Source organism: Gorilla gorilla, chromosome 3, assembly GCF_029281585.2.
Source record: "Gorilla gorilla gorilla isolate KB3781 chromosome 3, NHGRI_mGorGor1-v2.1_pri, whole genome shotgun sequence".
NCBI classification, from domain to species: Eukaryota; Metazoa; Chordata; class Mammalia; order Primates; family Hominidae; genus Gorilla; species Gorilla gorilla.
Window position 1 is genome coordinate 193,850,166 of NC_073227.2, and position 23,300 is coordinate 193,873,465.

The window sequence follows — 23,300 nt, forward strand, 5'->3', positions numbered from 1 at the left end:
CAACCAACTTGACCTAATAAATATTTATAGAACACTGTACCCAACAGGAATGGAATACACATCCTTTTCAAATACACATGGAACATTTACCAAGATAGACCATATTCTAAGCCATTAAAATGTCACAATAAATTTAAAGGAATTCAAGTCATACAAAGTGTATTCTCTGACCACAATGGAATTAAGTTGGAAATTAATAACCAAAGGATCTCCAAAAAATTCCCCAAATATTTGGAAACTAAGTTATATACTTCTATATAACATATAGGTCAAAAAATAAAAGAGAAATTAAAAAATATTTTGAACTGAATGAAAATAAGAACATGATGTATTCTTATATTTGTAGTAGTCTGCTAAAGCAATAGGTAGGAAGAGATTTATAGTACTAAACACCTATATTAGAAAAAAGTCACAAATCAGTTATCTCAGTTTCCACCTTAAATAACCAGGAAGGAAGAGCAAATTAAATCCAAAGCGAGCAGAAGAATTAAAATAATAAAGACTAAAGAGAAATCAATGAAATATAAAACAATAAAACAATAAAGAAAATCAATGATACCAAAAGTTAGTTCTTTCAACAGATTAATAAAATTGATAAGCCTCTAGCCAGACTTACTAGGAAAAAAGAGAAATGATACAAACACTTTAACATTATTAATAATTATAGAAATGCAAAATAAAACCAAAAGAAGATACCACTACACACCTATTATCATGACTAAACTTCAAAAGACTGACCATAACAAGTGTTGGTGAGGACATGAAGTAAATGGAACTCAACACTGCTTCCAGGAATAGACAATGGTACAGCCACTTTGGAAAACAGTTTGGCAGTTTATTGAAAGATTAGACATACCTACTATATGATCTAGTTATTCCACTTCTAGGAATATTCCCAGGAGAAATAAAAGCACACATCCACACAAAGATTAGTACACAAAGTTTATGGCAGTTTCATTTGTAATAGCCCCAAACTGTGAACAACCCAAACGTCCATCAACAGGTGAATGGATAATCAATTGCAGTAAATTCATGCAAATAGAATACTACTCTGCAATTTAAAAATAATGAACCATTGATACATGCTATAGCATGGATGAATCTCAAAATAGTTATATTGAATGGAAGAAGACAGACCCCCCAAAAAATGTATACTGTATAATTCTATGTATATATAGTTGTAGAAAATGCAAACTAATCTACAGTGACAGAAAGCAGATCAGTCATTGCCTGTTGGAAGGAAATGAGAAGAGATTATAAAGAGACATGAGGAAACTTTGACAAATAATGGATAGGTCCATTTTCAGTGACGGCTGCACAGAGATAAACACAAGTCAAAACCTATCAAACTGTACACTTAAAATACGTGCAATCAATTGTATGTCAATTACACAACAATTAAGCTGTTTTAAAACTCACGGGCAAATATGAGTAAATACATAAACACAGTAAATAAAAAGTTTATTTCTTAACGGTCATTCACACCAATCAAGACAGCAGATACTAATTTATTTAGGTCTTTGTAGGAACATCAATAAAGATACAGAAGATCCATTTGAATTTATGTTATTATATGTCTAAAATAACCTAAGATACACTGCATGGGTTTTGTATAAACTCGTTAAGAAAACAAGATTATTGTGTTTCTGACAATTTGTAATAAAAACTCAATTTAGAATTTTTCTTGCCCAATATCTTTAACACTGTATCTATGGTGGTTCTAGTTTTGAGATTCATTGTGCACAGTGTAAGTTTTGGTGCCCTTTGTCTCATGTTTTACACAATCAAATGAGAATATGTTTGTATGACTTGGGACCTTTCTATTTGCAGTTCAGATTAAATAAGACTGAGAATTTCTGACTACTTATAACCAACACTTGCAGAAGTAATGCTTACAATTGGTAAAGTGTTCTTTGGGGAACTGCACTCGATAAATGTTACAATCCTAGTTTGTTGCAGCTTCAGTTGTAATTCCACTCTGAAATTCAGTGGGTGAAAAATGGGAAAAGATCAGGCTGCTAGAGAGAGGGATAAAGTAAGGCACATATGATTCTAGGATTTTTATTACAAACAAAAAATTACATGAGAGAGTGTCTTTATATTATTTTCTGAATTCTGCCCACTTTCCTGGAGAAAAACCTAAATCCCTCTCCCAGTCTTGTAATCTCTTCATTTGCATAAAGCCTACACCTTCAAAACAATTCCTAGACTGAAGTAATCAAATCAAGTACCATCTTAGCATGCAAACTCTTTGAAATATATAATACACTTAGACAGATTCAGGTTTATGTTCCCCAAGTGCTTCATAAAGTATTACCAAGACTAAGTTCTCAGTTGTTCAATAAATTGGATTGGTGTCTACTATGGTTATGCATATCTTTTTGTGTATATCAACATTTGAAATGTTGTACTGTTATTTATAAATATCCTTTGTTTCAAAAAAATTTTCAAAACTGTCACTTCAGTTATGTGTTTTTATCGATTTGCTTGATCTGCATAAGGGTGTTCTCTGTTTCACATCCATTTGTATATAGTTATCTCTTTTTGCCTCTGAACATTGAAACAGAAACAGTGTTGTGGTGAAGAGCCCTAGCGCAGCCTCACCACACTAGCCTCAGCCTTGGGCAACATTCCACCTCTTCTGCGTGATTCCTCAAACCGTGTGCATAGGGAGGTTGTTCACAGGGTTGTTGTGAGGATCGATCAAGGTAATTAGGTATAGATTTTTATCCTTTAGACCAGCACATAGTGAGCAGTCCAAAAAAAAAATAAACAAGAGCACCTTTGAACTGCAAAAATATTTAGGGCAGGGCCTACCAAGTGGTTATAATTATCTTATTACATGACTGAAATGCATCCTAGCAGGAGTGGAATACTTGAAAATTATTATTTAATCAAAATTAATATTTCTTAGGCAGAGAAGGCCTAAAAAGAATAGTATAAAATGAAAAGACTTAGTTTAAATTTCAACTTTGGCACATTAAACAACTAATTCTGGTTTCTTATTTTATTCTAACCTGCCGATCTGTAGTTTGTAAATTGGACATGACCTGTTCATAGTAGATGCTTGGTGAATGCGTACTGAGAGATTACTCAAAGATATTGTCTACAAAAGCATTTTCAATACTTTTATATGTCTGATAGTATAAGATCCCTTTAGTTTCAGGAAAAACCATAAAATTGAGTGATATTTCTCACTTTATGGGTCATTATTACTCATGTAATATTTCTCACTAGTGATAAACAAGTGGAGCAAATGTGACTCTGCAGGGCAATTGTTGCATTAAAACCTGAACTGCAAATATTTAATGCTCACAAGAATTTTTCTCCCTCCCCATCCATGTCCACTTCAGTGAGAGACCCAATGAGAACCATATATCCACTTATAGAAAACCAGTGCTGAAAAGTTCCACACAGCTGACCACTAAAACATATCTTGAATTTTACTTTTTTCCCAAGGAAAATGCCATTGTCTGTAATGTTCATCGTCCTTTAAAGATTGTTTTGTTCATTTCACAGGTCTCCTGTTATGGCTGGAGGTCTCTTTGCTGTGAATCGGAAATGGTTTTGGGAATTGGGTGGCTATGATCCAGGTTTAGAAATCTGGGGAGGAGAACAGTATGAAATCTCTTTTAAGGTAAGCCCCAAGACCCTCTTCACACTATGTCTGCATAATTTTGACAATTCTGATAGAATATCAGCATGTTGCTTTGTGATCTATGTTCTGGGATGACTTAATGGTAATAGATGTGTCACCTTCCCAAGTGAGCTCTTGTAGTTTCTTTCTTTTTTGGTTTTTGTTTTTATTTTTTCTTGATATATAATCATTATACGTATTTGTGGGGTACATGTGAAATTTTGAAACATGCATACAATGCATAATGATCAAATCAGGGTAACTGGGATATCCATCACCTCAAACATTCATCTTTTCTTTGTGTTGGAAACATTACAATTCTTCTCCTCTAGCTATCTTGAAATATACAATAAATTATTGTGAACTATAATCTCCCTATTTGTATAAGGCCATTTTTGCATTGCTATAAAGAAATATCTGAGACTGGGTAATTTACACAGAAAAGAAGTTTAATTGGCTCACAGTTCTGCAGGCTGCACAAGTGTGGTGCTGGCATCTGCTTCTGGTAAGGGCCTCAGGAAGCTTTTAATCATTGTGGAAGGCAACAGGGAGCCAGCATGTCACATGGTGAAAGCAAAAGCAAGAGACGCAGGGGTGAGCTGCCACACACTTTTAAACAACCAGATCTCACGAGAACTCACTCACCAGCAAGGGGATGGCGCTAAGCCTAATTCATGAGGAATCCATTCCCCGTGATCCAAACACCTCCCACCAGGCCTCACCTCTAACACTGGGGGCCACATTTTGACATAAGATTTGGAGGTGACAAACAACCAAATTATATCACTACAGTACTATCAAATACTAGAACTTATTTCTTCCATTTAACTGTATTTTTGTACTCATTAACCAACTTCTTTTTTTGCTGCCTCCCCACCCCCACTCCCTTCTATTCCCAGCCTCTGGTAACCACGAATCTACCTTCTACCTCCATTAAACCAACTTGTTTAGCTCCCCATATGAGCTAGGACATGGGATGTTTTTCTGTGCCTGATTTATTTCACTTAAAATAATGACCTTCAGTTCCATCTATGTTCCTGCAAATGATAGTATTTCATTCCTTTTTATGACTGCATAATTGTGTATATATACTACATTTTCTTTATCCATTCATCCAGTGATGGACACTTAGGTAACTATTGAGACCATTGTCACAAAAAAATGGGAATGCAGATATCACTTCTACATACTGAGTCCTTTTCTTTTGAAAATATACCCAACATTAGGATTACTAGATTATATGGTAGTTCTATTTTAGTATTTTGAGGACCCTCCATACTCTTTCCCCTAATTGCTACATTATTTTGCATTTCCACCAACAGTGCAGGAGCATTCCCCTTTCTCTGCATCCTTGCCAGGATTTTTTTATTTTTTGTCTTTGAGATAATAGCCAGTTTAACTTGGGTAAGATATAACCTCAGTGTGGTTTTGATTTGCATTTCTCTGATAACTAAAGATGTTGAACATTTTTCATATATCTGTTGGCCATTTGTATGTCTTCTTTTGAGAAATGTCTATTCATGTATTATGCTCATTTTTAAATTGAATTATTTGAGGGATTTTACTGTTGAGTTGTTTGAGTTCATTATATATTCTGGTTATTATTTCTTTGTCAGATGGATAGTTTGCAAACATTTGCTCCCATCCTGCAGGTTGTCTCTTTACTTTGTTGATTGTTTCCTTGCTCTACAGAAACTTTCTAGCTTGATGTAAATTTGTCTGTTTTTGCTTTTGTTGCATGTGCTTTTGAGATCTTAGCCAAAAAATACCTGTGCCCAGACCAATGTCCTGTAGTGTTTCCCCAGCATTTTCTTCTAGTAGTTTCATAGTTTTGGGTCATATAGCTAAGCCTTTAATCTCTTTTCAGTTGATTTTTGTACGTGATGAAAGACAAAGATCTAATTTCATTTTTCTTCACATGGATATCTCATTTTCCCAGCATCATTTATTGAAGAAACTGTCCTTTTCCCCACTGTATGTTCTTGATGCCTTTTTGTCAAGAATGAGTTGGCTGTAAGTGCAAGGATTTACTTCTGGGTTCTCTATTTTGTTCCATTGGTGTATGCATCTGTTTTTATGCCAGTACCATGCTATTTTGATTACAATAGCTTTGTGGTATAATTTGAAATCAAGTAATGGGATGACTCCAGCTTTGTTCTTTTTGTTCAGGACTGCTTTAGCTATTTAGGGCCTTTTCTTGTTCCCTACAAATTTTTGGATATTTTTTCCGTTTCTGTGAAGAATGTCATTGGTAATTTGATATGGATTACATTAATTATTTAGATCATTTCTGGTAGTGTAGAGATTTTAACAGTATTAGTTCTTCCAATCAAAGACCATGGTATATCTTTCCATCTTTTCTGTGTCTTCAGTTTCTTTCATCATTGATTTGTACGGGTTATTTCACTTCTTTAGTTAAATTTATTCTTAGGTATTTTTAAGCTATTATAAATGGGATTGTTTTCTTGATTGCTTTTCAGATTGATTTCTGTTAGTGTATAGCAACATTATTGAATTAATTTATCAGTTCCAAGAACTTTTGGTGGAGTCTTTAGGTTTTTCTAAAAATAAGATCATGTCATCTGCAAAGATAATTTGACTTCTTCCATTACAATTTTGATGCCCTTTGTTTCTTTTTCTTCCCTAAGCACTCAGGCTAGGACTTCCAGAACTAGGTTGAATAAAAGTGATGAAAGTGAGCATCCTTGTCTTCTTCCAAATCTTAGTGGAAAGGCTTTCAATTTTCCCCCTTTCAGTGTGATCTTACATGTGGGTTTGTAATATATGGCTGTTATCATATTGGGATATTTTCTTTCTATATCCAATTTGTTAAGAGTTTTTATCATGAAGGAATGTTAAATTTTACCAATACTTTTTCAGCATGTATCAAAATGATCCTATGCTTTTTGTCCTTGATTCTCTTGTTGTGATATAACACATTTATTGATTTGTATACGTTGAACCATCTTTGCATCTTTGGGATGAAGCCCACTTGATTATGGTGAATGTTCTTTTTAATGTCTTATTGAATTATGTTTTGTCGAGGGTTTTTACATCTATGTTTATAAGGAATGTTGGCCTATAGATTTTTTTGTGTGTGTACTTGTCTAGTTTAGCTATCAGGATAATACTGGCATTATAGAATGAGTTTGGAAGAATTCCCTCCTCTTCGATTTTTTGAAATAGTTTCAGTAGAATTCGTATTAGTTCTTCCTTAAAAGTTTGGTAGAAATCAGTAATTAATCCATCAAGTGTCAGGCTTTTCTTTGATGGAAGACTATTACTGCTTTGATTTCATTATTCCTTATTGATCTCTTCAGGTTTTCTTTTTCTTCATGGTTCAATCTTCATAGATTGTGTATTTACAAGAATTTATCTACTTCTTCTAGGTTTCCAATATTTTGGTGTACAGTTGTTCATAATGGTCTCTAACAATCGCTTGTATTTCTGATGTCTCAGTTGTTGTGTCTCCTTTTTCATTTCTGATTTTATTTATTTGAGTCTTCTCTCTTCCATTCTTAGTCTGGCTAAAGAGTTGTTACGTTTGTTTATCTGTTTAAAAAATTGGCTGGACGCGGTGGCTCACGACTGTAATCCCAGCACTTTGGGAGGCCAAGGCTGGCGGATCACAAGGTCAGGAGTTCGAGACCAGCCTGACGAACATGGTGAAACCCTGTCTCTACTAAACATACAAAATTAGTTGGGTGTGGTGGCGCATGCCTGTAATCCCAGCTACTGGGGAGGCTGAGACAGGAGAATTGCTTGAACCCGGGAGGCGGAAGTTGCAGTGAGCCGAGATTGCACCATTGCACTCCAGCCTGGGCAACAAGAGCAAAAAACTCCATCTCAAAAAAAAAAAATCAATTTTACAGTTCATTGATCTTTTGTATTATTTTATTAGTCTCTATTTTTAAGTTCAACTTTTATTTTAGATTCAGGAGGTACACGTGCAGGATTGTTACAAGCAAATATTGTATGCTGCTGCAGTTTGGGTTATAATTGAATGCATCACCCACATAGTGAGCATGGTACACAACAGGTAGTTCTTTAGCCATTGACCCCCTACTCCCTACCCCCTCTTGTAGTGATCAGTGACTTTTGTTCTCATATTTATGTCCATGTGTACTCAATGCTTATCCTCCTCTTATAAGTGAAAACATGTGGTATTTGATTTTCTGTTACTGCATTAATATGCTTAGGATAATGGCCTCTAGCTGCATCCATGTTGCTGCAAAGGAAATGATTTTGTTCACTTTTTATGGCAGTGAAGTATTCCATGGTGTATATGTACCACATTATCATAATTCAGTCCACCATTGATGGGCACATAGGTTGATTCCATGTCTTTGTTATCATGAATAGTGCTGCAATGAACATATGAGTGCATGTGTCTTTTTGGTAAAATGGTTTATTTTCCTTTGGACATATACCCAGTAATGAGATTGCTAGGTTCTATTTTTAGAACCAGCAACCAACCCCAGCATGGTAGTTCTATTTTTATTTCTTTGAGGAGTCTCCAAACTGTTTTCCCCAGTGGCTGAACTAATTTACATTCCCACCAACAGTGTATAAGTGTTCTTTTTTCTCTGCAGCCCTGCCAACATATTCTATTTTAACCTTTTATTTATTTATTCATTTATTTATTTATTTATTTTTGAGATCGAGTCTCACTCTGTTGCCCAGGCTGGAGTGCTGTGGTGCAATCTCAGCTCACTGCAATCTCCGCCTCCTAGGTTCAAGTAATTATCCTGCCTCAGCCTCCCGTGTAGCTGGGACTACAGGCACCTGCCACCATGCCTGGCTAATTTTTGTATTTTTTGTAGAGACGGGGTTTCCCCATGTTGGCCAGGCTAGTCTTGAACTCCTGACCACAGGTGATCTGCCTGCCTCGGCCTCCCAAAGTGCTAGGATTGTAGGCACGAGCCACTGCACCCGGCCTCTATTTTTACTTTTTAATAATAGCAATTCTGACTGGTGTGAGATGGTATCTCATTGTAGTTTTGATTTGCATTTATCTTACAATTGGTAATGTTGAGCATGTATCAATATGTTTCTTGGCCACCTGTATGTCTTCTTTTGAGATGAGTCCTTTGCCCACATTTTAGCAGGGTTGTTTTTCACTTGTTGATTCATTTAGGTTTCTTATGGATTCGAGATATTAGACCTTTGTCACATACATAGTTTGCAAATATTTTCTCCCATTCTGTGGGTTGTTTGTGTACTCTGTTGATAGTTTCTTTTGCTGTGAAGAAGCTCTTAAGTTTAATAGGCCCCACTTGTCAATGTTTGGTTTTGTTGCAATTGCTTTTGAGATCTTAGTCATAAATTCTTTGCCAAGGCCAATGTCCAGAAAAGCATTTCCTAGATTTTCTTCCATAATTTTTATAGTTTAAGGTCTTACATTTAAGTCTTTAATCTATCTCGAGTTAACTTTTGTATATGGTGAGAAGTAGGAGTCCAGTTTCATTCTTCTGCATATAGATATCCAGTTATCCCAGCACTATTTATTGAATAGGAAGTCCTTTTCCTATTGCTTATTTTTGTCAAGTGGATATCCAGTTATCCCAGTGCTATTTATTGAATATGGAGTTCTCTTCTCATTGCTTATTTTTGTCAACTTTGTAGAAGATCAGTTCATTGTAGGCGTGCTACCTTATTTCTGGGTTCTCCAGTCTGTTCCCATGTTCTATGTGTCTGTTTTCGTACCAGTACCCTCCTGTTTTGATTACTGTAGTCTTGTAATACAGTTTGAATTTAGGTAATGTGGTACCTCCAGCTCTGTTCTTTTTGCTTAGGATTGCCTTGGCTATTTGGGCTCTTTTGTTGCTTCCATATGAATTTGAGAATAGCTTTTTTCTAATTCTGTGAAAAACGACGTTGGTAATTTGACAGAAATAGCGTTGAATCTATAGATAGTTTTGGATAGTATGACTATTATAACAATATCTATTCTTCCAATCCATGAGCATGGAAATTTTTTTTTCATTTTTATGTCATCTATGATTTCTTTCATCAGTGTTTTGTAGTTCTTCTTGTAGAGCTTTTTTACATCCTTGGTTAGTGTGGTCCTACATTTGCTTTTGTGTGTGTGGCTATCGTAAGTGAGATTGCATTATTGATTCAACTCTCAGCTTGAATGTTATCAGTGTATAAAATACTACTAAATTTTGTACATTGATTTTGTATACTGAAACTTTACTGAAGTCATTTATCAGGTCTGTAAGCCATTTGGCAGAGTCTGCGGGGTTTTCTAGGCATAGAATCATATCATTAGTGAAGAGCGATAATTTAACTTATTTTCCTATTTGGATGATTTATATTTCTTTCTTTTGCCCAAATGCTCTAAGTAGTTCTACCAGTACTATGTCGAATAGGAGTGGTGAGGATGGGCATCCTTGTTCTGTTCCAGTTCTTAATGAAAATGCTTCCAGCTTTTGCCCATTCAGTATGATGTTGGCTATGGGTTTATCACAGATGTCTTTTATTATTTTGATATATATTTTTAATGCCTAGTTCTTTGAGGGTTTTTATCATGAAAGGATAATGGGATTTATCAAAAGCATTTTCTATATCTATTAAGATGATTATATGGGCTTTGTTTTTAATTCTGTTTATGTGGTGAATCATGTTTATTGATTTGCATATGTTGAAGCAGCCTTACATCTGAGGAATGAAGACTTCTTGATCATGGTGAATTAGCGTTTTGATGTACTGCTGAAATTGGTTTGCTTTTATTTTATTGAGGGTTTTTGTGTCTATGTTCATCAGAGTGACTAGCCTGTAGTTTTCTTTTTTCATTGTGTCTTTGTCAGATTTTGACATCAGGGTGATACTAGTTTCGTGGAATGAGTTAGAGAGGAGTCCCTCCTTGTTGATTTTTTGGAATAATTTTAGTAGAATTGGTACCAGCTCTTCGTTGTATGGTTGGTAAAATTTGGCTGTGAATCCATCTGGTCCGGGCTTTTTTTGTTTGCTGGTTTTTCATTACTGATTAAATATCAGAACTCGATATTGGTCTATTCAGTATCTCAATTTCTTCCTGACTCAATCTTGGGAGTCTGTGTACTTCCAGGAATTTATCCATGTCCTCTAGATTTTCTAGCTTGTATGCACAGAGGTGTTCATAACAGTCTCTAAGGTCTTTTTTATGTCTGTGGAATCCATTGTAATGCCTTCTTTGTCATTTCTGATTATGCTTACTTGGATCTTCTCTCTTTTTTTTCTGTATTAATCTTGCTAGCGATCTATTTATCTTGTTTATCCTTTCAAAGAAACAACTTTTTATTTTGTTGATCCTTTGTATTGATTTTTGAGTCTCAATTTCATTTAATTCTGCTGTGATTTCATTATTTATTTTTTTCTGCTAATTTTGGGGTTGGAGTGTTTTTGTTTTTCTAGTTCCTCTAAATGTAATGTTAGATTGTTAATTTAATGTAGGTATTCAGAGCTATAAGCTTTCTTTTTAATACTGCTTGTGCTGCATCCCAGAGATTTTGATATGTTCTGTTTCTGTTTCCATTTACTCCAAAGTCATTCAGGAGCAAGTTGTTTAGGTTCCATGTAATTTTGTGGTTGTGAGGGATACTCTTAGTGTTGATTTTTACTTTTATTCCACTGTAGTCTGAGAATATGCTTTGCATTAATTTGATTTTTTTGAATTTATTGACACTTGCTTTATGGCTAGGCATGTGGTTGAGGTTAGTGTATGTTCCGTGTGCCAAGGAGAGGGATGTATATTCTGTGGCTGTTAAGTGGGGTATTCTGTAGATGTCTACTTTGTCCAATTGGTCAAGTGTTGGATTTAAGTCCAGAATTTCTTTGTTAGTTTTCTGCCTCAATGACCTGTCTAACACTGCCCGTGGGGTTCTGAATAGTCCCTATTATTGTGTGGCTGTCTGAGTCTTTTCATAAATCTAGAAGTACCTGTTTTATGATCTGGGTGCTTCAATGTTTGGTGCATATAGATTTATAATAATTAAGTCTTGTTGTTGAATTCAACCATTTGTCGTTATGTAATGACCTTCTTTGCCTGTTTTTACTGTTTTTGGTTTAAAATCTGTTTTATCTGAAGAATAGTGACCTCTGCTCTTTTTTGTTTACCATTTGCATAATAGATCTTTCTCCATTCCTTTCCTTTGAGCCTACGGGTGTCATTACATGGGAGATTGGTCTCTTGAAGACAGCAGAAGGTTGGGCCTTTTTTTTTTTAATCCAACTTGCCACTCTGTGCCTTTTAAGTGAGGCATTTAGACCAATATGCGAGGTTTTGATTCTGTCATGGTGTCAATGGCTGGTTGTTTCATGGTCTCAATTGTGTAGTTGTTTTATAGGGTCTATAGACTACATACTTGCATATGTTTTTGTGGTATCTGGTATCGATTTTTCATTTCCTTGTTTAGAGCTCCCTTTAACATCTTTTGTAAGGCAGGTCTAGTAGTAGCAAATTACCTCTCTGGAAAAGATTTTATTTCTCCTTCACTTTTGAAGCTTAGCTTGAGGGGATATAAAATTCTTGGTTGGAATTTTTTTATTTAAGAATGCTAAAAATATGCCTCCAATCTCTGACTTATAATGTTTCTGCTGTTAGCCTGATGGGGTTCCCCTCATAAGTGACATAACCCTTTACTCTAGCTGCCTTTAAGATTTATTTATTTGCATTGACCTTGTAAAGTCTGATGACTATATGTCCTGGGGATGGTCATCTTGTATAGTATCTTGCAGGAGTTCTCTGAGTTCCTCAAATTTATATTCCAACCTCTCTAGCAAGACTGGAAATTTTTTATAGATTATATTCTCAAATATGTCTTCCAAATTGCCTATTCTTTATTCTTCTCTCTCGGGAATACCAAGGAGTCATAGGCTTTGTCTCTTTATGTAATCCCATATTTATTGTTGGTTTTGTTCATATTTTCAATTGTTTTTTATTTTTGTCTGACTGGGTCTTTGAGCCTTTACATTCTTTCCTCAGCTTAGTCTAGTCTTTTGTTAAGACTTCCAACAGTATTTGAAATTTTCATAGTGAATTTTTCAATTCCGGAAGTTCAGTTTGGTTCTTTCTTAATATGGCCATGTCATTGTTCAAGTCTTAAATTGTTTTTCTAGCTTCCGTGCATTGGCTTTCAATTTTCTCTTGAATTTCATTGAGCTTGCTTGCCATCCAAATTCTGGATTTTATTATTGAGCTTCCTTGCCATCCAGACCCTGAATTCTATGTCTGTTATTTCAGACATTTCAATGTGGTTAGGATCCATTGCTGGGGAGCTAGTGCAGTCCTTTGGATGTAAAGAAATGTTCTGACTTTTTGAATTGCCAGAGCCCTTCTCATATGAGGAGGCTGGCAATTCTTTTTCCTTTTTAAATTGCTCTACTATGGATGAGGCCTTTTGTTTTTATATATTCCTTTTCCCTTGAGGGTTTGACTGTGGTGTATGTTGTGTATAGTTGATTGTCTTCATTTCTGAGTGCTTTCAAAGGGCCAGGGCTCTGTATGGGCTACTTACTTGTGGATAGTTTCCTGCTTTGGGTTTCACAGGTGTTGGGTGTTGAAGAAATTTTTTCTTTAGTGGTGTAATTCAGGATGCGAACCAGTAGACGGCGCTTAAGAGTAAGGGCCAGCAGATAGGCTCTTAGCCAAGCTCCTCTTGGAGCTGTTGTCGGCTTTGTTCATATTTTTAATTCTTCTCTGGAGATGGGAGATGGGGGGCAAGAGATGACTCCCTCACCAACTCCATTCCTAGGTCTTGGTAGAGCCCTTTTCAATTATTGGTGTTGCCTCCATGATTTCTTAGTCTCAAGCGAAACGCTGGCAAACTGCTTTCCCTCCTCCCTCAGGGGCAGCCCAAGGCAAGGTTTACATCACCAGGAAATCCACAATTATTTAGGGACCTACTGGTCCTCTGAGCTTGGCAGAGTCAGAACAGGTTGTGGTGTGTGTCTGCAGGTGGTCTGGTGATGCAGTGGGTCAAGGGCAGAGGATGCCCAGGCAGGACAGTAATACCATACATGTGGCACCCACGGCCTGCTGTTCTTAGCCCAGCAGATGGCTGTGGGGCCAACCCAGCTCACACTTGCCCAACCCAGTAAGTCTTTCTGCAGCGTCTGCCCCAGGAGTGGGCCTGACCAGCTAGGCTTGTCCCAAACCTTCTGTGCCAAGATTGATGGGCAGTTCCAGGTGTTCCACGCTGTAGGGATCCCTGAGGAAGAAAGTGCTACTGGCTAATAGGCCACACCCTTCCCAAAACAGTCTTGTTGAGAGAGGGACGCCCAGCTCCCACGCCAGCACACAAACCTGTATATCACTCTTCTAAGTGTTCTGAGAGTGGGGTGGGTCTTCCCCTTCTCAAACTCAAGCCAAAGATCTCAGCTTCAAACCCCTGGACAGTGTGCTCGAATCCTGGGAGTTTTGGGACCACACCTACAGTTTTGTCTGCTGACCCCTCAGGGTCCAGTGCTGGCTGTGCAGAAGGAGCCAAACTACTCCCAGGCAACCAGCAAAACACTCAGGCAGGACAATGAAAGCTGTGCTGTAGGCACCTTCCTGAGGGAGTCACCAGGCAGGCAGTCTTGGGAAGATCTGGTGGACAAGGGGGCACAAAGATTAGATGCACCACAGTCCCACGGAAGAAATAGCCAAGCCCTGCTCTCTCCCAGCCTGGCAGAAAGCAGGAGCTGTTGTCACTCAGAACAAGATGGAGAGCCTGGGGGGAAGGGTACCTATGGTCACATTTTGTTGCAGCTGCAGTGTGCACGGCAAAACCTTCTGGGATCCATGCAGGTTTGAGCTCTTCCTCTGCCTTATCTCCGGGCAGTTCCCTCTGCCAATTCAAATGTCTCTGGAGGTCATAGGATCTCATGTATCTAGGATCCCAGATGTCCACAGTGGGAGTGTGGAGTCCCGGAGCTCCTTCACTCGCCCCTTCCTTAGGACCTAGTCAGGTTTGGGAGCTGGTCCTCAGCATTCACCAACTCCAGGCAAGCTTCCCAGCTTCTTCCCTCTTCAAATATGGTGTATATGTCACCTATCAACTTTCAGTATTTTCTTTCAGAAGATCTGTTCAAAGTGTGATGGTTTACTCAATATTTTGGTTCCTCTCAGTGGGAGAGGTGTCTCAGTTATGTCTAATTAACCATCTTAGTTCAATCACTGTTTTATTGTCTCAGTTTCACATACTTATGTTCTGATCTTTATTATTTCTTTTATTTTGCTAATTTTGGAGATTGGTTTGTTCTCGCTTTTCTTGAGGTGTATCACTAGGTTGTTTATTTGAAGTATTTGAAGTTTGTCTATTTTTTATGTAGGCATTTATTGCTATATAAACTTCCCTCTTAGTACTGCTTTTGCTGTATCCATATATTCTGGTGTGTTGTGTTTCCAATTTTGTTTCAAGAAATACTTCAATTTCCTTCTTAACTTCTTCATTGACCCACTGGTCATTCAGGGCATATTGTTTCCATGTACTGGTACAGTTTACAAAGTTTTGCTTTTTATTGATTCTGGCTTTATTCTATTTTGGTCAGACATGATTTCAACATTTTTTAATTTGTTGAGACTTGTTTTGCGGCCTAACATATAGTTTATTCTGGAGAATATTACATGTGTTGATGAAAATAATCTGTATTGCATATTAATTGGATGAAATGTTCTGTAAATGTCTGTTAGGTCCATTTGTTCTAGTGTATAACTATACATCAATTATGATGTCTCTTTGATAATTTTCTGCCTAAATGATCTGCCCATTGCTGACAATGGGGTGTTGAAGTATTCTACTATTATTGTATTGCATTCTATCTGTCCCTTTAGATCTGTTAATACTTGCTTTATATATCTGGGTGTTTTGGTATTGGTATTGGGTGCACATGTATTTATAATTGTTATATCTTCTTGCTGAATTGATCTCTTTATCATTATATAATGATCTTGTTTTGTCTTTTTTACAGTTTTTTTTTTTTTTTACTTAAAGTCTCTTTTGTGTGATATCAGTATAGCTACTCTAGCTCTCTTTTTATTTCTATTCACATGAGTGGAATAAATTTTTTTCATCCCATCACCTTCAGTATATGGGTATCTTTATAGATAAAGTGAGTTTCTTATAGGCAGCATATAGTTAGGTCTTTTTGTTTAATTCATTCAGTCACTGTGTCTTTTAATTGGAGAATTTAATAAATTTACATTCAATGCTATTATGGATAAGTAAGAATTTACTATTACCATTTTGTTACTTGTTTTCTAGTTGCTTTGTAGCTCTTCTTTTCCCTTCTTCCATTTTTCCTGTCTGTCTTTGTGGTTAAGTGATTTGCTCTGATAGTATTTTTCATTTGTTGCTTTTTACTTTAGTGTATATATTATACACTTTTCATTTTTAGTGTTTTTGTTTTTGTTTATATATATTTTTTTTTTCTTTTTTTTTTTTTTTTTTTTTGCTTTCAGCACTCTGAATATATGGTTCCACTCCCTGCAGGCCTGTAAGGTTTCTGCTAAGAAGCCTGCTGTCAGGCATATTACAACTCCCTTAAATGTTATTTGCTTATTTTCTCTCATCACTTTCAGAAATTTTCTTTGCCTTTTACCTTTGTGAGTTTGATTATAATATGTTTTCGGGTATTCTTGTTTGGGTTGAATAAAATTGGAGACTTTTCACTTTCTTCTGTGTGGGTACTTATATCTTTCTCAAGGTTTGGAAAGCTCTTTGTTATTAGTTCTTTAAACAAACTTTATGTTCATTTGTCCATGTCAGTTCCCTCTTTAACTCCAATAAACTGAATATTTGCCCTTTTGATGTTGTCCCATAGATCCCATAAGCTTTCTTCATTTCTTTTTATTCTTTTTCTTTTTTCTCTTCTGTCTGTATATTTTCAAATAGTCTATCTTCAAGCTCACTGATTCTTTTGTTTGATCAGTTCTGCTATTGATGCTTTCTATTGCATTTTTCATTTCATTCATTGTATTTTTCAGCCCCAGGATTTCTCTGTGATTTTTATTATTATTTCAATCTCTCTGTTAAATTTCTCTGATAAATTTTTGGATTAACTGTCTGTGTTTCCTTTAGGTTCGTTGACTTCTTCCAGACAGCTATTTTGAATTCTTTGTCTGAGAGGTCACACATCTCCCTCATTTTAGGGTTGACCTCTAGTACCTTACTTTGTTTGTTTGGTCATGTCATATATCCCTTCATCTTCTTGATGCTTGTGGATGTGGAACAATGTCTACACATTGAGGGATTAGGTATTTATTTTAGTCTTCTTTGCCCAGTTTTTTTTTGTGCCTGTTCTTTTTCCAAGGGCTTTTCAGAGATTCTAAGCAGACTGACTATTATGTTTCCTGAGTCCAGCTATAATCACTGCAGCCATTTCAGCAGTAAATAACCCCCTAAGCCCAGGCATTCTACAAGTCTTCAAAGGACTCTCAGGTTGATGTGGTTTTTCAGTCCAGACAGACCTGGGGAATGCCCAAAGAAGATACTCGTGTGGAAACTCTGTACAGGGCTGTGTGGAAACTCTGTACAGGGCTGTGTGGAAACTCTGGACAGGGGTTCAAGCCTAGAAGACTGTCCCAGTGGCCCAGACAAGCATGTCTCCCAGCAGATCCCGGCACAGGCAAGATGGATCCTCAATTGCAACAAGGAGAACTTGGATTGAGACTGGGATCCCTCAGGATCTGCTATGGGAAGGAAAATTGAGTCACATTGGCTCAAACTGTACATGTTTCCTAGCAGGTCCCTCCACAGATAGGATAGTTCCCTGACTGTAGCAGGAGGTGTCAAAGCTGATACTAGGCCCTCTTGCAATTTGGCATCAAATAGAGACTGGAAACCCCAGTCTCAGCTCAGAGGGTGCATGTAACGCAGCAAGTTCCTGCACAGATAGGACAGTTTCCTGATTTGACGCAGGAGAGCTGGGAGCTGATACTGGGCCTCCTAGAGATCTGCTGTGGGACAGTGGCTAGCATGCCTGTCAAAATGGCTCAGATGGGCCCACCTCTCCCAGCAGGTCCCTGCACAGATGAGATAATTCCCCAACTGCAGCAAGAGGGACTGGAGCTGAGAATAGGCCTTCTTGGGAATCTTCTATGTGACAGAGGCTAGAACCATCTCCTTGGTTCAGAAAGGCAAATATCTCCCAGCAGATCTCAGCACATACACGATAGTTCCCCAGCTACAGTGGGAGGGGTGAAAGCTGAGACTGAGCCCCCTCGGGGAGCTGCTATGGGTAGAGGCTGGAAAGCCTGGTCTCATTGGCTAAGAGGGACGTGTGTCTTTCAGCAAATCTCTGCACAGACAGGATAGTCCTCTGATTGCAACAGGAGGGTTTAGAGCTGGGAGTAGGCCCCCTAGAGACCTGCTGTGGGACAGAGACTGGAGAGTCTATTAGGCAGGCTCAGACTTTCAGGCTGCAAGATATGGGCAATTCGCCCTCTGGGCCCTTGTGAGAGCCGCTCTGAGCTAGGACCTCCGCTGAGAGAGGCTGGAGCAACACCATGGCAATTTTCGGGTTCACTGCCTAAACTGATGTCAGTGGGCAGATGAGCCTTTCGCCCAATAAGCTAACGTGCAAGGGTCGTTCCAAACCCCTTGGCAGATGGTTTTTTATTGTAGGCTCAAAGAAAAATGGGGCTATAACCAAGTTCCTTGGGGGGACGGGTCTGTTTCTATGCTTGAACTTGGAAGCAAGCTTGATGGGACAAAACACGTACCTTGGTGTTGGTCCACACTCTCAAAACAAACCTCCTAGGTCTTGGGCTCCATTGAGGTTCCTGAATGTTGAGGCTTCTTCAGAGAGACTTTTGACTGTGGATGGGTGCAGAATATTTGTTTTTGTAGGGGGATGTGAGCAGGTTGCCTTCTATTTTGCCATTTTGGTGATGTTGCTCCTCCCAAGTAAGTTTTTGAATGAGAGAAACTACTTCCTTCTAATCTTTCAGTGAGATGTAGCCATGCCATATGCAAAAAGAAATAATTCAAGCTTTCATTTGCAGGGAGGAAACTTGGTATTCTAATAGATCTACTGTTCCACTAACAAGTGCGTTCCTTCTAAAGCACCTAAAACATACAGATAGAAGAATTAAGACAAATTAAAATGAAAGAAATCAAGTTATTGCAGCTTTTTATGTTTGTATTTTTTCTAGAAAGAGTAGGCCAGATTTTGATCTTAAGCAATTATTTCAAAATTGCAATAACAGAAGAGGAAACTTAAAAATACAAATGACAATGTACAGCTCTTCTTCATATGTCTCATATGAACAAGTTTTTTGATTATTTTTTTATCTCAAATTGCCCAGTTCTCTACTTACTTTGATCAGTAAAAGTATATACTTTATTACACGCACACAAATGTATATATTTAAGATAAAATATCAAATTTCAGAGCTTATAAATAAAAATAATTATGATAACATATGAAGATGCTAACCAAAGGAAAATAAAGAGCAAAAGGTTATACTCCAAACTATCAAGATGGTATTGTTTTAAAAAAAAAGTCTCATAAAATAAAACTTTTTCTCTTTTTCCTTCATTACAGTCATTATTTATTAGAAATGTAGGTGGATTCTTGCAACATTTCTCATACAGAAATCTCTTATTAAGTAAATCAGCTGTTTCTAATTACTTCTATTATAAAATCAAACCAGTTATTGCTGAGGGAAAAAAATGCATTCTGAATATAGTACAAGTCAAATGTAAGAATACAGCTAACTTTTAAAATGTATGCATAAAAAGCAAATGATAAAACTGATTTTATTAAACTGTAACAGCTATGTTCAAATAAGGGAGGAGAACATCCCTCATATTATCTTATGCCCGATTTCTGCCTCAAAGAAAAAGTAGGTGTTAAAGAAAAGACAGAAGTCAAATCAGTAGTCAGACAGCCCGGCACTGCATTCCAGGCCTGGTAGTTAAAACATCAACCCCTGACCTAACCAGTTATGTTATCTATAGATTCCAGACATTGTATGGAAAAGCACTGTGAAAATCCCTGTCCTGTTCTGTTCCCTTCAGATTACTGGTGCATGTAGCCCCCAGTCACATAGCCACTGCTTGCCCAATTGATCATGACCCTCTCAGGCGGACCCCTCTAGAGTTGTAAGCCCTTAAAAGGGACAGGAATAGCTCACTCAGGGAGCTTGATTTTTGGAGACGTGAGTCCACCAATGCTCCCAGCTGAACAAAGCCTTTCCTTCCACAACTCAGTGTCTGAGAGGTTCTTGTCTGTGGCTTGTCCTGCTACACAACGTGTTAACAGAAATGTTATGTTGTCTTCAAAGTGTCATAAAATAAGTGTCACCAAAGAGAAACTCAGGAAGCATAATTGTAGGCTTCAGAACATCTAGAAATTTCCCTCTCACTATGGTGGCAGTAATCCCTGAAATACCATCTATTAAATGAGTGCTTGTTTTCCCCATCACTCAAACGCATCTAATGTCAATCTAAGGCACTTTTAAGACCTTTTTGTAGATGCATTTTTAAAAATCTTTGAATTTACTAACGTCTTTTGGGTTCTTCTGTTATATCAATAGTTGTACACTTCGTTACAGTGTGTGTGGCAGGAGGTAGTACTGATAGTACTAGTAACTATAGAAATAGCATCTACTACCTTTACTTGGTAGTGTTACCAGAAAGGGGTCCTGATCCATACCCCAAGAGAAGGTTCTTGGATCTTGCTCAAGAAAGACTTCAAGGCAAACCCGTAGAGTAAAGTGAAAGCAAGTTTATTGAGAAAGTAAAGGAATAAAAGAATGGCTACTCCATAGGCAGAGCAGCCCCAAGGTCTGCTGGTTGCCCATTTGTATGGTTATTTCTTGATTGTTTGCTAAACAAGGGGTAGATTATTCGTGCCTCCCCTTTTTAGACCATATAGGGTAACTTCCTAACATTGCCATGGCATTTGTAAACTGTCATGGCATTGGTGGGAGTGTAGCAATGAGGACACCCAGAAGTCATTTTTGTTGCCATCTTGGTTTTGGTGGGTTTTGGCCGGCTTCCTTACTGCAACTTGTTTTATCAGCAAGGTCTTTATGACCTATATCTTGTGCAGACTTCCCATATCATCCTGTGACTAAGAACGCCTTAACCTCCTAGGAATGCAGCCCAGTAGGTCTCAGCCTTATTTACCCAGCCTCTATTCAAGATGGAGTTGTTCTGGTTAAAACGCATCTGACAGAAGTACACACCAGATGCTGAGCTGAGTGCTTTGTGTGCATTATCTAGTTTAAAATCATAACTTTAAAAGGTGGGTATTCTCATTTCATTTTACAGATGAAGAAACTGAGATTTAAAATTTTAAAGATTATTGTTTTTGAGTTTTAAAAATCAAATAAATTACCCAACATCACTTAGAGATTAAAATGTTCTGTCTCTGTTTAATTGTAGAGAATGCAGAAACGTGAAATTTTCTGACATCCAAATTATATCTACCAACACCATTCTCAAGTTCACTGTTAACCTTTTGATCCCTACCTAATGGTTTCTCTCATTAAGACTAGTCTCTTCACTAAAGTCTATTAATACAGCAACAAATTTTCTGCTGATCCTGGAAAACTACTATTGATTATCAGATATTGTTCAAATATTAGCTGGGTGCAAAGTTTACAATTGCACCTTGAACTGGAAGAACAGAATATTACATTTCATCCTTAAAGAAAAAAAAGAAAAGCATTAAAGCATTAAAGAAAAAAATGGCATTGCTGTATTTGCAGTATCACTGAAATTCAAGGGATAATTTTTAGTTTTCACAGTTCAAGAGGTTTTTTTTCTTAAATTTTCTTAATTCATGAATTCTTTAAGCTTAAAGTATTATTCAGAAAATCCCTATTAAGCAAGAGATACCTGGCTTTGAATAATAAACTGGTTGGTGGATAAAGTTGCTATTGAAAATCTGGAGAGTTTGCAAAATATATATTTTGCATTCTAAATCACAAAGGTGTTTTTCAGGCAACCATAAACTTGCATCTCTCACTTCTCTGTCACTTGTATCTATCACATCTTTTCTGAGTGACCTGAGATTTTATTGCCTCATTTCCTATTTTTCAGTTATCTGTCATTCTGAACGATATAATTGGAATGCAGCCCTATCGTCTTTGTCTAGAAACCATGGCAACAGTACTGGAAGTTCAGGACTAAATTGCCCCAGGTTGTTTGGTGGGAATGATAGATTCTTTGGTGACAGCTCTGTCTTAACGGGGTCCCATTTCAGACATAGTCCTTCATTCTTCTCACTATCGTTTGCTGACCCTGGGGGTTCCTGTCCCTCCCTGTTAGTATTTGTGACATGAATGGGACAAAGTTAAACAGGCTTTGGTAGAATTTGCAGTGAGACAAGAAGAATTTTCTGTGTGTGAAAGGAATCAAAAGAGTTGTAGACAAATATCTCTGTTAAATGGTAATAAAAATAGAAGATAAAAATCAAACCTGCATTTTGGAACATTTTTCATCAATTGTGATTAATTTTTACAGTGGAAAGCACTCTAAAATATACCCTGGTCAGCATTTAAGGTCTGGAAAACACGTCTGGATAACTGAGAGTTTACTAGCCGATTTTAGACCATAATATAGAAATTAAGTCCAGAACTTAAGTGCTCTAATTCAAAAGACTTACGAATGGTCATTATCATGCATCTTTGTTTCCTGTTTACCCTTGAAACAAAGAATCATTTCACTAAAGTGTATGACAAAACTTCATGGCCGAACGAAAAAAATTCCAGAAAATTACTTTATCTGAAGGACTGAGTTTTTGCTCAAACAGTATTTGGCTAGGAGTGCTCTTCAAATCTGTTTCTATGTAAATATCTTTCCTTTATTTTCCTAAAATTCTGACTAGATGAGTAAATTTCATGACATAACATAAACGTCTACCCTGTAGAATTTTCAGGAGTCAGCTGAGAAAATGAGCTCTCTGGAGAAATGATCTGTCTGCACTGTGCCCAGTCTTCAGTCTCTTTTAATATTAATCTGGACTCCTGAATGGCTCAGAATTATCCAACTGTCTTTCAAATGTTTCTAGATTAGCCAGCTGCAGGGGTTGGGGGACAGAGACAGTATTAAGTCAATCCTTCAACCAGCTTTTATTGAGCATCTAATGTATGCCAGGCATTGTTCCAAATCCAGGTACTTAATTTGGAGTTGCCCCTGGAAACACAGAGGAGCCTGAGACAGACCTCACGATGTGCATAAAAGACACACATCCCACATCTTAAATGTTGTCTACTGTTTAAGTTACTAAAATGATATTAAAACCACCACAAGTCTCTAATTTTTCCAGAGTGCAATTTTACATCTAGTCCCCAAAGATTAAAGTCCAAATATTAACATTTTCAAAAGATCAGTCCTTTGATTGCAAAAACTTTTATCAAACTAAAAGTTATTAATGACAATGAACACTAATTAGGCACCCACAAGAGACTAAGAAGGAAGCCCAAGGACTCTGCTCTGCAGAATCTTCTGGTAGGAGATACAAAGTCTCAATCCAGGTTGAAGAACACCAAATCTGGTTTCCACTGCCCTTTTCCATCCCCAGGAGCTTGCCAACATGGTCCCATGTGGATCTGACAGTTCTTGGGCCATCTATAATTCCAGGAAAAGCTCTTGATCAATAGCCTCAGCAAGGCAGAAACATCCAAGGTTCCAGTTGAGACAAGTATGAACACCATCTGTCCTAGAATGAATCTAACAAACTC

General features: G+C 37.2%; 1 protein-coding gene across 1 annotated transcript in view; it reads left to right on the forward strand.

Annotated features, from left to right (window-relative positions):
* Positions 1 to 23,300, forward strand: part of GALNTL6 (polypeptide N-acetylgalactosaminyltransferase like 6) — a 1,233,993-nt gene that overhangs the window by 1,071,539 nt on the left and 139,154 nt on the right. The window contains exon 8 of the mRNA XM_004040637.5: positions 3,520 to 3,637. Coding sequence (XP_004040685.2) covers positions 3,520 to 3,637 — 118 coding nt within the window. The remainder of the gene's footprint in view (positions 1 to 3,519; positions 3,638 to 23,300) is intronic.